The following is a 13,867-nucleotide window of genomic DNA, read 5'->3' as shown; positions in this document are numbered from 1 at the left end:
GCTCAAACCCAGGTCTTTGTCTAAATCTACATATTCCAGCTACACAACTTACCTCTATAAAGAATGAAAATGACTAGCCATTGAAGATCAATCAAAAATAAAGATAAGCAAGCTAAAACAACAGGGAAATGTGATTTGATATTTAAAATGTTATATATATATATATATATATATATATATATATATAATAGAAAGTGAAAGTGAAGTCGTTCAGTTGTGTCTGATTCTTTGCAACCCCATGCAAAGAATGGGGTTGTAGCCCACCAAGCTCCTCCATCCGTGAGATATATATATATTAATTAAGAGCTAATCTGGTGAACTGTTCTGATGATTTAGACCAGCCTGGGGTCCCAAGCATGTGGAATGGCCTAGGTTCCAGCATCAGGATGGAGTGGTTTTTCTCATATAATATATATTTTTAGTAAGAGCTTACCTAGTGAACTGTTCTGGTGATCTAGACCAGACTGGGGTCCCAAGCATGTGGAATGGCCCAGAATGCAACATCAAGAAGGAGTGATTCTTCTTGAGCAGCAGCTTTTTGAGAAACTGAGGAAGATTTAAATGAAATAGGTCATGAGGCCCTTCTTCACTGATGGGTCTCTCATGGAATGAGGTCATGTGTTTCTGAGCCAAAAGATTTGGTTGAGCTCAGCTGCTCTTCTACATCTCTGTACTAACTGATGACAGTCATTTCATTTATACGTATTTTATTAAATTAGTTCTACTCTATTCTATCTCTGGACTTAACTATTATTTTATAAGACTTCTTAGCAGAGCTTAGAGAATACTCCTTCCACATAACTGAATGCTTAACTAACTGCCCAGTGCTGCTTTCTTACAATTGTAAATCCTGAAATCCACATTGGTCATTGTTTTATGGAAAATATTATTTGAGGCTATTCAGCTTCCCTGGTGACTCAGATGGTAAAGAATTTGCCTGCAATATGGGAGACCTGGGTTTGATCCCTGGGTCGGGAAGATCCCCTGTAGGAGGGCATGGCAACCCACTCCAGTATTCTTGCCTGGAGAATCCAATGGACAGAGAAGCCTGGTGGGCTACAGTCCATGGGATTGCAAAGAGTCAGACTCAACTGAGCGACTAAGCACAGCACAGTGAACGTTTAAATAAAATGCTCACAAATATCTAAAGTCTTCTCTCTTCTTTTTCCCCCAGTATATCTGACCTAAAACAATGTGACCATCTATTTGGAGTACTCTGTTCAGGGAGGGTGAGCAGGATTAATTCCTGTCTTGGTGTTGCAGTGTAAACAGCTTTTTGCCTGTCTTTTGTCATTAATGATCATGCTGTAGATGTACCCAGTGCATTGTAAGCCAATCTGTCAAGGCAAATAAACAATTCACCTTGTTAAAATTCCCTAAATCTTGCATTAATAAAATGAAAGTAACCCCCTGAACACTCAGGAGATGTCTTCCTGCATACTACAGTGATGGATGACATGTCTAAAGATCCTGGAAATTAAGTAGTTCAGGTCATTAAAAGTGTCCCACACTTGTTATTGATTTAATTTATTTTAAAAGGTGGGGGTGGAGATAACGGTTTACCCACTCCCCTGTTGTGTGTGTGGTTTTTTTTAAATCTGAAAGCTACCACTTGTTCACATAATTAAAACTACTGCCAGGGTGAACAGCTCTGTGTTTGTTACAACATGAAGCTTTAGTATTCAAATAAGTATATCATCTTCTTAAATATCTACAAACAAGTAGATAATCATTGCATCTTGTATTATGGCAGAAATTCCTTAGACCCGCACATGTATCATGATTCCTAAAATCTTTCCTTTCTGGGCACTGAAATAATGACATTCTGAGTACCCCCCCCCCCAAAATGTCCTCAGTTAGATAGAAATTTAGATGAAGGTCAAAAGAATTGAAGGAAACTAATGGAAATAGTAATAGAAGTATGCCTCTGAATAAAAGACCTGTTTTTTCCTATCCATTTTGTCAATTTTTCATTTTTCTAGTTTATAATCAAGAAAAGAGTGAACATTTGAGAAAGATGAATGAATGGATGAGCGGGTGGGGAGATGGATGGATGCGAAAGTATTCAGAAGATGCAGACCCTGTGTCACTTTATTCTAAGGCAAGATTAAGTTATGTGTGTTTGTGTTTACTTGTGTATCACCAGTTTTCTATACCAATCCACACTCCACTGGACACGTAATATTCATTGTCATATTCCAGTGCCTAACATAATAGGTGATCAGTAAATATTTGTTTAATGAATAAAATATTACCCCCAATGCCTTTTTTTCCCCCTCTCTTTTTCATTGCTTAAGCTTCAGCGAGTACAGTGGGCTGTGTAAGGAATAGTAAGAGCCCCAGACGAGGTTGGTTCTTCAGCTGATGACTCTCCAGGAACTGAGCAGCAGGAGAGTTGAGCACTAGTGTCAAGCAGAGATCCGTCTGCTAGCACTGGTGACCTCTGTGCAAGCTAATTCCATGTATGTGTCCTGAACTGGGTAACAGAATTCCAAACCATGGTGAGAAATGGGGCCGCTCCAGATAGAAATCATAACTAGAAACAATACATTATGTAGAATTATGTGTACACAAGATACATGCAGTTTGATCTTTTGTCATTTTTTATATACCTTTTGCATCACCTTACATAGCTATTCCTGATCAGCTGTGTGAGTGACAGTTCACCATCAGTTCTCATTGTGTTTTAAATAGTTTATGATTAGGATGAAAAAAAAAAAAGCCATGGTAAGTTACAAAAAATGACCCTTAAAATAGTTATATTAATTTAGAAATTATTGCACAATGTTTAATGCTTTTCCCATGGTCTTTGTTAAAAGTGGGAGAGGGAGGTGCAATCATTTCTCTGGCAGACCCTTTCAAAAATAAATATATATGAAAATGCACTCTTATAGGTCTTTATTCGATCCCTCCTGGAAATTGCATAATTTGGGTATCTGAGAACTGACATAGTTATGCCATTATGGCAGCTATTTAGCAGAGCTCCCTAAATGGAAGAACTCTATAGATTTTTTTTTTTTTTTCAGTATATACACTGATTTACACTTAGTGGTAAAATTGTAACTGACCCTTTAAGTGGAGCTGTCCAAATGGCAATAAATGTCAGTTGATCCTGTTGCTGAAATAGGTAATAGCTAAAAGATCTTGACTAAATCTTCTAGTTTAAAAAAACAGGTGTAGCATTTCCTGAACAGTTGTGGTCAGGATACACACATACGCACACACACACACACAGTCAAACCGTTTCCTCACTAAATAAAGAAAACTTGATGAAACTGTCTTAACAGTATTGTTGGTGTTCCCAGGTTTTGAAGTACTCTGGATTAGAACCTCCTTGAAGGCAGGGAACTGTGTCTACCTGGTACCCAGCTGTCTTGCCCCCTAGTCAGCATCTAAAGTATAGAAAATGTTCTGTAAATGCTGGTTGAGTGAAGGAATAGATAAAATGGAGCATTTGCTGACATTGAATAGCATGTGTATTGGCCTGAATTCTTGGTGGGTGAAATAGGGACCACTCTCATTTCACTTTTGAGTAATAATGCTGGTAAGAACTTTGATGGATGGTTATGACTTTTCAGAATAGTTTATTTGATTGATTGTCTAGCAAACTTGACTTTCTTAATTGTTTTCTACTTTCACAGGCTGTCATTCTGGAAAATGAAGAACTTCCCAAGCTGTTTCTCGATTTCCTAAATGTGCGACACTTGCCCTCTCTACCAAAGACAGAGAGTTGTGGGTAAGAGCTGTTGTTTACCTGTTGGACATTAAGTTACTTTGCAAACACTTATTGGCCTACCAAATAACCCTAATGATGCCGGAAGGGCCAGCCTGGGCACACCTGTTCTTCTGGCTTGGGACGGCCCTTGCTCGCCCCCTACTTGTAGTCAAACGAATTGCTCTTGAGTCCTCGTCTCCATATTGTGGCCAAGGGGCCAGCTAACTGGGGTTTAGACTTGAAGAACTGACTTTTTAAATTATTGTTACATGGAATGATGCTACATGATGGGAATTATGGCTCTCAATACCCTGTTCAAGAACTGATATGTTTATTTGTGGGCTTCCCTGGTGGCTCAGCTGGTAAAGAATCTGCCTGCAATACAGGAGACCGTAGCTCAATTCTTGGGTCGGGAAGATCCCCTGGAGAAGGGATAGGCTACCCACTCCTGTATTTTTGGATTTCCCTGGTGGCTCAGATGATAAAGAATCCGCCTGAAATGCGGGAGACCTGGGTTCGATCCTTGGGTTGGGAAGATCCCCTGAAGGAGGGCATGGCAACCCACTCCAGTACTCTTGCCTGGAGACTCCCCATGGACAGGAGCCTGGCGGACTATGCTTCATGGGGTCACAACGAGTCAGACACAACTGAGCAACTAAGCACAGCACGTGTTTATTTGTGGATACTTGGGCAAAGTCTATATCCCCTCAACACATTTATTCATGTAAGTTTAAAGCTGTAAATGATCTTAAAAATGATTTTACCCAACTCCCTTCATTTTATAGTTGAGCAAACTGAGCCACAGGAATAAAGTGCCTTTTCCCAAATCTCCTGCCTTGTAGCCGGCAGAGCCCAGGCCTCTGGCATAAACTCTTTCCCTGCCTCCTCACTGCCTCCCTCAAGAACTTCTGAATGCAGAGCTGTGTATCCTAATCTCTCTCTACCAAGAAACCAGACATTTGATATCATCAGCAATCAAGGAGAGTTCTTCCGAAGAGTTAACTCTGAACCAAGCCTCTCACTCAGCTCTGGGTACCTGTGATAATCTGACCTCCAAAGGCCATCAGCAACACCCCTGACATATTAGATCTATTCATTCAGAACTCCATCACCACAGACTCTCTGCAGATCCAAGCTGGGGAAACTGTTGTATCCATTTTCTTGCTGTCTCCAGACCTGCCTGAAGGACCCACACTAGCTACAGGACGTTTAAGCTAACCACACCCAAAGGCAGGTTAAGCCCCAGCCGTCTGCTGGTTGAGAGGCCACTGAGACCTGTCGCAGCTCCCTCACTGGCAGCATTCACTCAGAGCCACTTTTCAGTGACCGCAGAACAAGAACCATATACCCCACTCACCAAATCACCTACATGGCTGGTGTACTCCTGTTTCGACTTGGTGCATTTGCTGGGAAGTTGGGCTTCATATGTGGTTATGTATTTTTAAGAAATAGCAGGAATGAAGTGAGTGAAGTCTTTTCTCCATTATATAAGTCCAAAAGCAAAACTGTAGGATTTTTGAGTGATCTTCTTCAGGAAAACTGAAATATAAGAATATTACCATCTTAGGATTCCTTAGGAGGAGGCATCAGCCATTCTGTGACTCTGTGAAAATACCAGTCTCTTTCTTAACATGTCTGCCAATTTAGAGCTCTAAGAATACTAGCTATATCTTCCCTTGTTAGCCTAAGCACTGACCCAGCTTTTATTGTCTTTTTCTTTTCTTTTCAAAAAAATTTAGGTCTTTTGACGAGACAGAATCTGAAGAGTCAAGGTAAGAACAAATACCAGTCAATCAGGAGTTATACAAACCGAGAATAGGACTGTGGTTTTGTTAAATGTTTCATTACCATCATCTAATTGTTTCAAGTCAAGATTTTCTTTAAAATCTTTGGTGGAAATTTCATTTAAAAATGACAGATCTTTGATGGGGAGTGACAGAAGTAGCCAGTTCTATTTAAGGGTGGAGAAATAAAACCCTGCATTGTTTCATACATGAAATAAGAATACTATTTCATCAATAGTCGTACTACAAGATTTCAAAAATTAAAACACTTTGCATCAGTGATTTATTGTATATCTGCTTCCGATGCCACAAAGACATGAATGGAAGATGAGCGCACTGCTGGTGATTTGTTCCTCCAGCTCTGCTTGCTATTATTCACCCACACCGTTAGATACATAAACCTTGAGATGTCCCCGCACAGCAGTTTGATCCCCTCAAAGCTAGTTTGTAGTGTTTTCTGTTTACCGTCGTCCCCTGATGCTGACATGCCTGTTCTTGACCTTTCCAGCAAACTGTCCCACCAGCCGGTGCTGCTGTTCCTCAGGGATCCATACGTCTTGCCTGCAGCCAGCGGTAATCAAACCTGTCATCTGCTAACAGCTCTTTACTGATCTGACCCTGCACCACATAAACCACGTTTTTAATACAGGTCTAACAGAGTGACATTGGTCCAGGGCTTAATAATCTGCCAATAAACCAGTGCTCTTGGTGTAAGAGACATTCAGAATTTTAATTGGGGCAGGCCTTTCAGGAGGAAATGTAATTTTTCTTTCTCTCTCTCCAGGCTGTTTTGAATTAGAGTGATAAGGGGGTAAAGGTATTAATTTGGGGGATGGTGTTATTTTGGACTATGCCAGTTTTTATCCAGATGCTAGGGTTTGAATCCAAGGCCCTGGTCCTTTTTTTTTTTTAATGCTTTTTTCCCAAAGCTGTGTATATACATTGCATGCATCTCCATTTCCATTTAGATTACAGCATCTTTGACAGTCAAATATATCTTTTTAAAGATCGTATGTTTAAGTATAAGGGATCAATTTAAGCGTAATGTCCAAGTCCTTTCTTTGTGTCAAGAAATTTAAATTATTCAGAGTCCCTCTCAAAGTGTTCTGATATTCAACTCTTTGTGAGTGTATTCTCAGACATTGTCTCATTCAATTTCCTTAACCACCTTAGGAAACTGGCAGGGCAGTTATCATCATGGGATCTTGAGAAAAGTGGATCTCAGGGAGGTCCCTGACTTGCCTGGTTTCACAGGTCTGGAGGGTGGATCTCTTTTTGCCTAATCTCTCCGTCTGTGCTCTCTGCATGTAGTGGATTTGCAGCCTTTGTTTCTGTGAGTAACTAACTAGCATGGCAGCTAAATAGCAATAGATAGATTATCTGTGGACACCTTTCCTACATTCTGGCAATAAAACCTTATCCCCAGCAAGAGAGAAGGGACTGTTCTCTTGTGCTTGAGTCAGCCACTTGCTGTCCATTTAAAGAAGCCTGGCTCAGACACACCCCCGCTCTGTGGAGGACCATTCTAGAAGAAATCTGCCTTTTGTCATGCGACAGTATACCCATATGGTCTTGTAACAGTATTTTCCCTATAAAATTCTTTCAGTGAGGAATAATTACCTTTCTTTAGCATTTACTTCTAATGTGCACCAAATATGCCTGGTGTGTTAGGCTGATATTATGTTAACAAGATGTTACATTTAACAAATATTCACTATGTAGCCTAGTCTAGAGTACATGGGCAGTGATTTATAAAGTGGTCTTTCTAGCTTTTAATAATGGTTCCACAAGCTCTCTCCCCAGGTATTGTTTCTGCTCAGATATTTTGTGCCTTTGACTGAAATTCCTAGAAAAGTGTAGAAAGTAGAGTGATCACCATGGACTAGAGTAGCCAGTTTGCTGTCTAGAAGAGAGAAGGTATTTTGTGGTCTTTGAACTCGATTCATCCAGGTTGTTAAGTAGCATGTGCTATGCGCTTGGCTTGACCATGAGGAACTTTCTGGGAAGGAGTATCAGGGGCAAAAGTCCGAAGCTGGAAAGAGTGAAAAAGTATGGCTCATTGGTAGAATGTTGATGTAGTGGAATCACTTACACCTAAAGGGAATGTCTGCTTGAGAGTAAGTGAAAATCATGAATTTGATGTAAGGAATGGAACCAGGTGTGAGAGAGCCAGTCACTAAATCTCCTTTCATGGAACTTTGGCTAGACCTCGTGTCATAAATCAGATTCCTACTGTCTTAGAGGTATTATACCAGTGATGCATTCTTGCAGTTCTTTAGCATTTAAAGATAAATTTTACTTGTGTTCCATATTCACATTGTATGGCTTCTTAACAAAATGTTGAGGTTACTTTTCCAGAGGATACAGAATCTGGAAATACTTTCACACAGACACTGAGACCCATAAAGTCAGAGGAGTGTCTGTCTTTAAAATGTTGGCAGTTAAGCACTGTCCTCTTCTAAAATGCTAAAAATAAAGCATTATTCCCTTAGCATGTGATTTTGGGCCTTTGTTTAGGTTTTTCTGGGGAATTCCTAATAACTCTTGTCCAGGTCCCCAGGGCCAGCTGTGTGACTACTCTCTGTGGGCTTTCTTAGCCCTCCTCTTCCTTGACCCCTCGACTTTAGCCACTGGTGACCACATTCCCTGTCTTCAGACACCAGCTCCCCTTGGCTTTCCCACCTTTCTGCTCTTCTTCCTGGTGCTGGCAGCTCTCCTGAAGGCTCTCCCAAACTCTCTGTTCTTCTACTTTTACTGTCTTTGGAACAGTCTCCTCCTTGCTGTGGCCTTGATGACCTTGAGTGTACAGCTGAGTCACAGTATTATTTTTCCATCTGAACCCTCTCTGTGAGCCCCAGACTTGCGCCATGGTTGACACGGCCCTCCACGGGCTGTCCCTGGCTCATGTTTCTGCTGGGACGCCCTCACACACTGATCCAGCCACACAGCAGTTCTTCCTGGGTCCTGGATGTAGTGAACTCTCCCTTCAGGGTGCTTGCCATTTCTTCTTTCTCGAACCCTCTTCTCATTCTCACACAATCTTGGCCTTCTCCTCTTTCAGGTCCAACTTCAGGGAGCCTTTGCTGATTCTCCTTTTGAGTAACCTCCAAGAGCCCCTCCACCCTGTTTACTATTTTATTTTATAAGCTTACAATAAATGTTTCTAAAAATAAATGAAATCCGACAAAAATAACAACAAAACCTACCCTAAATCACATTCCTTCTCATCACCTCTCGGTGAGAAACAAAGGCAAGGGCAGTTTTCTGAGTAACTCAAGCAGTCATGGAGTAATTAATTGCTTGTGTATTAGAGATATTTTTAAACACATTTTGTCTGTTTATTCACTTATCTCCCTGACTAACATGTAAGTTCCGTGGCTTAGGCAAGCACTGTTACTTATATCCCCAGTAATTAGGCAGTGTCTGGTATGTCATAATAGCTGGGACAGAGGATCAGATGGTTGGATGGCATCACTGACACAATGGACATGGGTTTGGGTAGACTCTGCAAGTTGGTGATGGACAGGGAGGCCTGGCGTGCTGCGGTTCATGGGGTCGCAAAGAGTCAGACACGACTGAGCGACTGAACTGAACTGAACTAAGCCCTGTGCCAATTTCAGGTCCAAGCACTTTGTTGCATTCCCCGATTTTCACAATGACCTATTCAGTAGGTACTATTGTGAAATCCTTCACTAGTCCCATCAAATCCATCGCCACCTTGCTCCTGACTGCTGTCTGAATGTCAACCACAGACAACTTTTCAAAACGATTAATTTCTGTCTCACTTTGTTAACGGCCCTCCATAGCTTCTCCTTGTTTTTCAGATAAAGCCAGATTTCCTGTCCCTTCTTAGCAGGCTTGAATGTTCCCCCTGCCCTCACTGAGGCCGCTCCTATTGCTACCTTAGCCTTCATGCATGTCTCTGAACCCTCCACAGGGCACCCACCTGCCTCAGACTTCACAGCCAGTCTGCTCCCTCTCCCAAGCTCTCTCCTCTAAGAGCCTCTCTGTTCCCCTGATGAGGTCCAATGCCCTTGTAAGTGGTTTTATGTAGTGGGTCCTCGGTACAGGTTGAATTAATAAGTGAACATACTTAGGAATCTCTTGCTTTCCTCATATAATAACTACATTTATGTAAATCCTGGGTATAATTATGTGTAGATGTGATAGACTGGTTCCCTGTTCAATTTATCCATTCACGTCTTACCTACTCTGATAACTAAAATGTGATACAACAGAAACTACACCTCTGAATTTCCTTTGTGTCTCCTATAAAAATGAAGCTGATTTTTCAAGTTTGACAAAGGGGGCCTTTTGTCAGAGATTGGCCCTTTTACTTTAGGAAGACAGGCTCCCGTCCTCCTGCTCTCTAGAAACTAGCGTAATAGAACAAGCAGATTCAAGACACCTTGGGCTAAACGCTGCTGTAAACCACAATGGAAAAACTGCCGCAAAGTATTCCCAGTAGAAATCTTAGAATTCCTTCAAGTATATTGAGATTTTGTTAGAAATTGAATTGCCAGTGTAATCTATCTTCCTTGTGAGAAAACATTCAGATAAAGAGCTGGGGCCTGGCAGCATTAACCATTAGAACATCCCTTAAATCAATAAGCTACAAATCTGGCCACACATTCCTGCAACTCACAGGGGTACCCTCAAGTGACTCGAGGCCAAAGCAGCATGTCTGATGTCACATCTGAAACAAGGGCGAACTGTAGGATGATACACACCCCTAAGCTATGCCTAGGCCTTACCTTGTTGTGTTCAGCAAAATGCACGTATGTTTCATTGATGTGCATAAGAAAAGCAGTTTTCCTTTTGTTTTTCAGATTTTCCAAATGTGGTTATTGAAGGAGTTCTCCATGGGATATTTTACCCTCATCTACAGCCCAGGTAGAAATCCTCCATGGCTAGAAGAAGCTGAAGCACGTTTCGAAGTCGTAGTCGAGGAGATCGATAACCTACCAAATTAACCTAAACTCTATGACATAATGGCTCTCTCTCACTAGTGGTAAAATTCACAGTCCCAGCTTAATTCAGAGCAGGGACATTTCCATTAGAATGGTGCTTTTAAAAATAGAAACCGAACTGGGGCAGTGCTGAGGTTAAGGCCAAGTGTGTAAGAAGTAGAATGTAGCTGCCAATTTAGAAACCCCGGGAAAAGAAGACTAAAGAAGCTCTTTGGGTCCTCGAAGTGTAGCAAAACAGTTCCTCTCCACTTCGTTCACACCGTTTGCTAATTGAAAATCTTACCCTGAATCATTGTGAGACTGATCAGCTTTGGTAGCTTTTTTGGTTCAGATTCTATGACACACTAATCTTTTCATCGTGAGGTTTTTTTCTCAGCCATTGAGAGATAACATTCTGAAATGCTGGCACCAGGACAGCATTACAGAAACATAGTGCTAAATGTGAGGAAGGACCTAAACTGGACATGAAATTATACTGACCATACTAGGGCATTTTAAAAATCATGGCATTTTAATTTGCATTACAGTGGAGTTGCATCATATGCAGGGATTTTCTTCTAATGTCAGCACATAAGATAGAATGGGGGTCTCAAGGTTATCCTTGAAAGCCCTTTAGAATGGTGCCATATTGGAAATCTCCATTCACCACAGCCAGTTTTTCCTCCAGTGTTGGAAGAGATAACTGTTGAAGACCAGTTAAAGTTGTTAGTGTTTGTTCAGGCACTATTCTGTAGAAGAAACACATGCCTTTAAACACTAGAATTATACTTGCCCTTGCAAGATGCTTGCCCTATAAAAGATGAATGTGAACTGACAGTGACTGAGGGGACTCCAGATTGACAATACTCGTCTTGGTTTACTCAAGGGCCTCCCTCCATTGAATAGGTGGTATAGTTGCCAGATTGATGGTTATTTTCCATATTGCTCATCATTTCCGTTTCACTGACCTCATATTTTGTATTAATATAAATTAAATGGTTTTATGATGCACCTCCACTGTTCATCTTACATTCAGATTTTGTCTAATAAAGGATAAAATCATATATGCAGACTGTATGTGCTATATTTGGCATTTCCTTGAAAACTAATTAAGAGCTAGCCTATTTATGATTATTAGCTTAATAAGCTTCTGTGTAGGAGAAAAATATTTAAATTCAAAACGAGTAAGTAAATCATGGTGTTTGACTAAGCTCTAAACATACAGGGTTAAAGCTTGCTGCAAATTCTTGATGCTGTATTTATGCTCAGTGTGTGACAACATGGGAAAGAAAGTAAGAACTGAATAATTAAGTGTCCTCAACCAAAACTGACCGAAGAGTCAAGTGTTGGAGATGCTTTTTAAATGTTTTTGTTATTAGCTATTTTGAGTTAAATAAAAAGGAAGAACCCAAAGTATTTGAATCTGTCTTCTACTGCTAGGATCTTATAATGGAGACACAAGCTGTGTCTTTTCTTTTTTCACGCATGCACACACACACTTCTCTCATATTCACATAAACATTTATTTCTAATCCAACAAGGTAGAAGTTAAATTACCTCACCTATTAAGCCAGTAGATATGCATTAAATAATTTATTTGCCAAGATAGTAAGAATTTAAAAAAAAAAAAAAAGATCAACCATCATTGGTGACACACTACTGAAGGAATCTTTTGTGAGAATTAAAATCTTTTTTTAGTGATGGCTTTCATTTTTAATTTAATTTAAATGTTTACTGTGTCATTTCATATTTCTTTTCAGTTCCATTACAGGAAATAGAAACCACAACTACAATAGGTGTTTTAAGCAGAATGGAATCATAAGAAACAGTGCTTACAGAATCTTTTAGAAGGATACAGGGAATGACCTCCTGTGGGCCTCTAGGCACAATTTGCAGAATGCCCCAGCAATTTCCAGTACCCTCCGTCCAGGGAAGCTACAACCTCTGTCTTAAGGAATTCGGGGAGCAGAGAGGCTGCTATGGAAGGTCTTGAGGTCAAAAACAGCACATGTAGTTGTGATCCAGGGATCAGCACATAGGTTCAGGAGGTATCTGTTACCACCATAACTGCCTCATGGCAGCACCCAGGAAGCTGGTGACTGGGCACAAGAATAAGTGTCCAGCTGTCACCACCTACACCGCGGTTGCCTCTCAACACCCATGGCCTTGCTTGTCAGCAGCCACAGCACAGAGCAGCAGGAGGATGACAGTCACCCAGTTCCGTCTTGTCTGTTGCGCATGAAAGCACATGCCGTTGCCAGAACCTTCTTGATCCCTAACTTCAAGGGAGTCTGGGAAGGAGTTAGAACTTCCTGGTCTCAGCAGCTCAGAAATGCACGTTGGAAAGAGGATGGAATGTATTTCCACAGTCAAAACTTTAATAAAAACACATAGAAAGATAGATAAAAAGAAAAATCTTCTCCCATCCTATCTCCTCAACTCCCAGTTTCCTTCCTAGAGACACCACTGTACTTGGTTTATGTGTGTACTTTCAGAAATTCTCATCCACATGCAAGCAAATACTGTATATTTAGTGTACATAATATTCTCCTGTTTCTCCATTTTTGTAACATGGATTTTTCATATCATGGATTCATAGCCAGTAAAGAAGTAGAGTACCGGGAAGAAAAGAGAATAAAGAAAAGGAAAAGAAGCTCTCTTACCACTTAGGCCAGGATATAGAGACAGCCCTCACACTCCCTCATCCCCTAGTTCTTGGATTTGGTGCTTTGCTTGGGGCTGGTCTCAGACTGGTTCCCCCCGCCCACTGCTGTTTCACGCACAGCCTTCCTCAGACCTAACCTCTGCCATCTGGCCAGTTTGCATATGGCGGCCCTGATATTCTTTCTCTTGGCGTCCTTCCTTCTCCTCCTCCTCTCCCCCATTTCAAACAGCAGGCTGTGTATACAATCCCAACAGCACTGTGGCCATCACCACATGGTAAATTCTTCAGTCACTTCACTCTGAGAAGTGTATAAGTCTTATGATCACAGTTTAGGAACAACAATTGTTTCTAAATTGTCAGCTTGGTCAACTGAGAATGGCTGTCTACAGTGCTCAGGTAAGGATTCTGACTCAGAGTGGATACTAGCCAAAACAAGCAGAAAATAACGTGTCAGCAAGGATGCAGAGACCTGGAAACCCTTATACGTTGCTAGTAGGAATGTCAAACGGTGCAAACTGTGGAAAATAGTATGGCAGTTCTTTAAAAAATTAAAATTACAATATGATCTAGCAATTCCGCTTCTGGATATATACCAAAGAAAAAAGTGAAAGCAGGGACTTGAACAGTTATTTCTACAACCAAGTTACAAATGAGTTTCACAATAACCAAAAGGTGGAAGCGACCCAAGTGTCCACTGATGGATAAAATGTGGTCTATACATACAGTGGATTATTCCGCCTTAAAAAGGAAGGAA

General features: G+C 40.9%; 1 protein-coding gene across 3 annotated transcripts in view; it reads left to right on the top strand.

Annotated features, from left to right (window-relative positions):
* Positions 1–11,864, top strand: part of SNX24 (sorting nexin 24) — a 172,575-nt gene extending 160,711 nt beyond the window's left edge. For all 3 annotated transcript variants that reach the window (XM_015095949.4, XM_060415675.1, XM_060415677.1), the window contains 4 exons: positions 3,642–3,736; positions 5,455–5,487; positions 6,008–6,072; positions 10,329–11,864. In XM_015095949.4, coding sequence (XP_014951435.1) covers positions 3,642–3,736; positions 5,455–5,487; positions 6,008–6,072; positions 10,329–10,396 — 261 coding nt within the window. In that variant the 3' untranslated portion in view covers positions 10,397–11,864. The remainder of the gene's footprint in view (positions 1–3,641; positions 3,737–5,454; positions 5,488–6,007; positions 6,073–10,328) is intronic.
* Positions 11,865–13,867: the final 2,003 nt, after the last annotated feature.

The sequence above is a fragment of the Ovis aries genome, chromosome 5 (genome assembly GCF_016772045.2).
Source record: "Ovis aries strain OAR_USU_Benz2616 breed Rambouillet chromosome 5, ARS-UI_Ramb_v3.0, whole genome shotgun sequence".
Lineage (NCBI taxonomy): Eukaryota > Metazoa > Chordata > Mammalia > Artiodactyla > Bovidae > Ovis > Ovis aries.
Note: the sequence above shows the minus strand (reverse complement) of the source record. Positions and strands in the feature narration are given on the sequence as shown.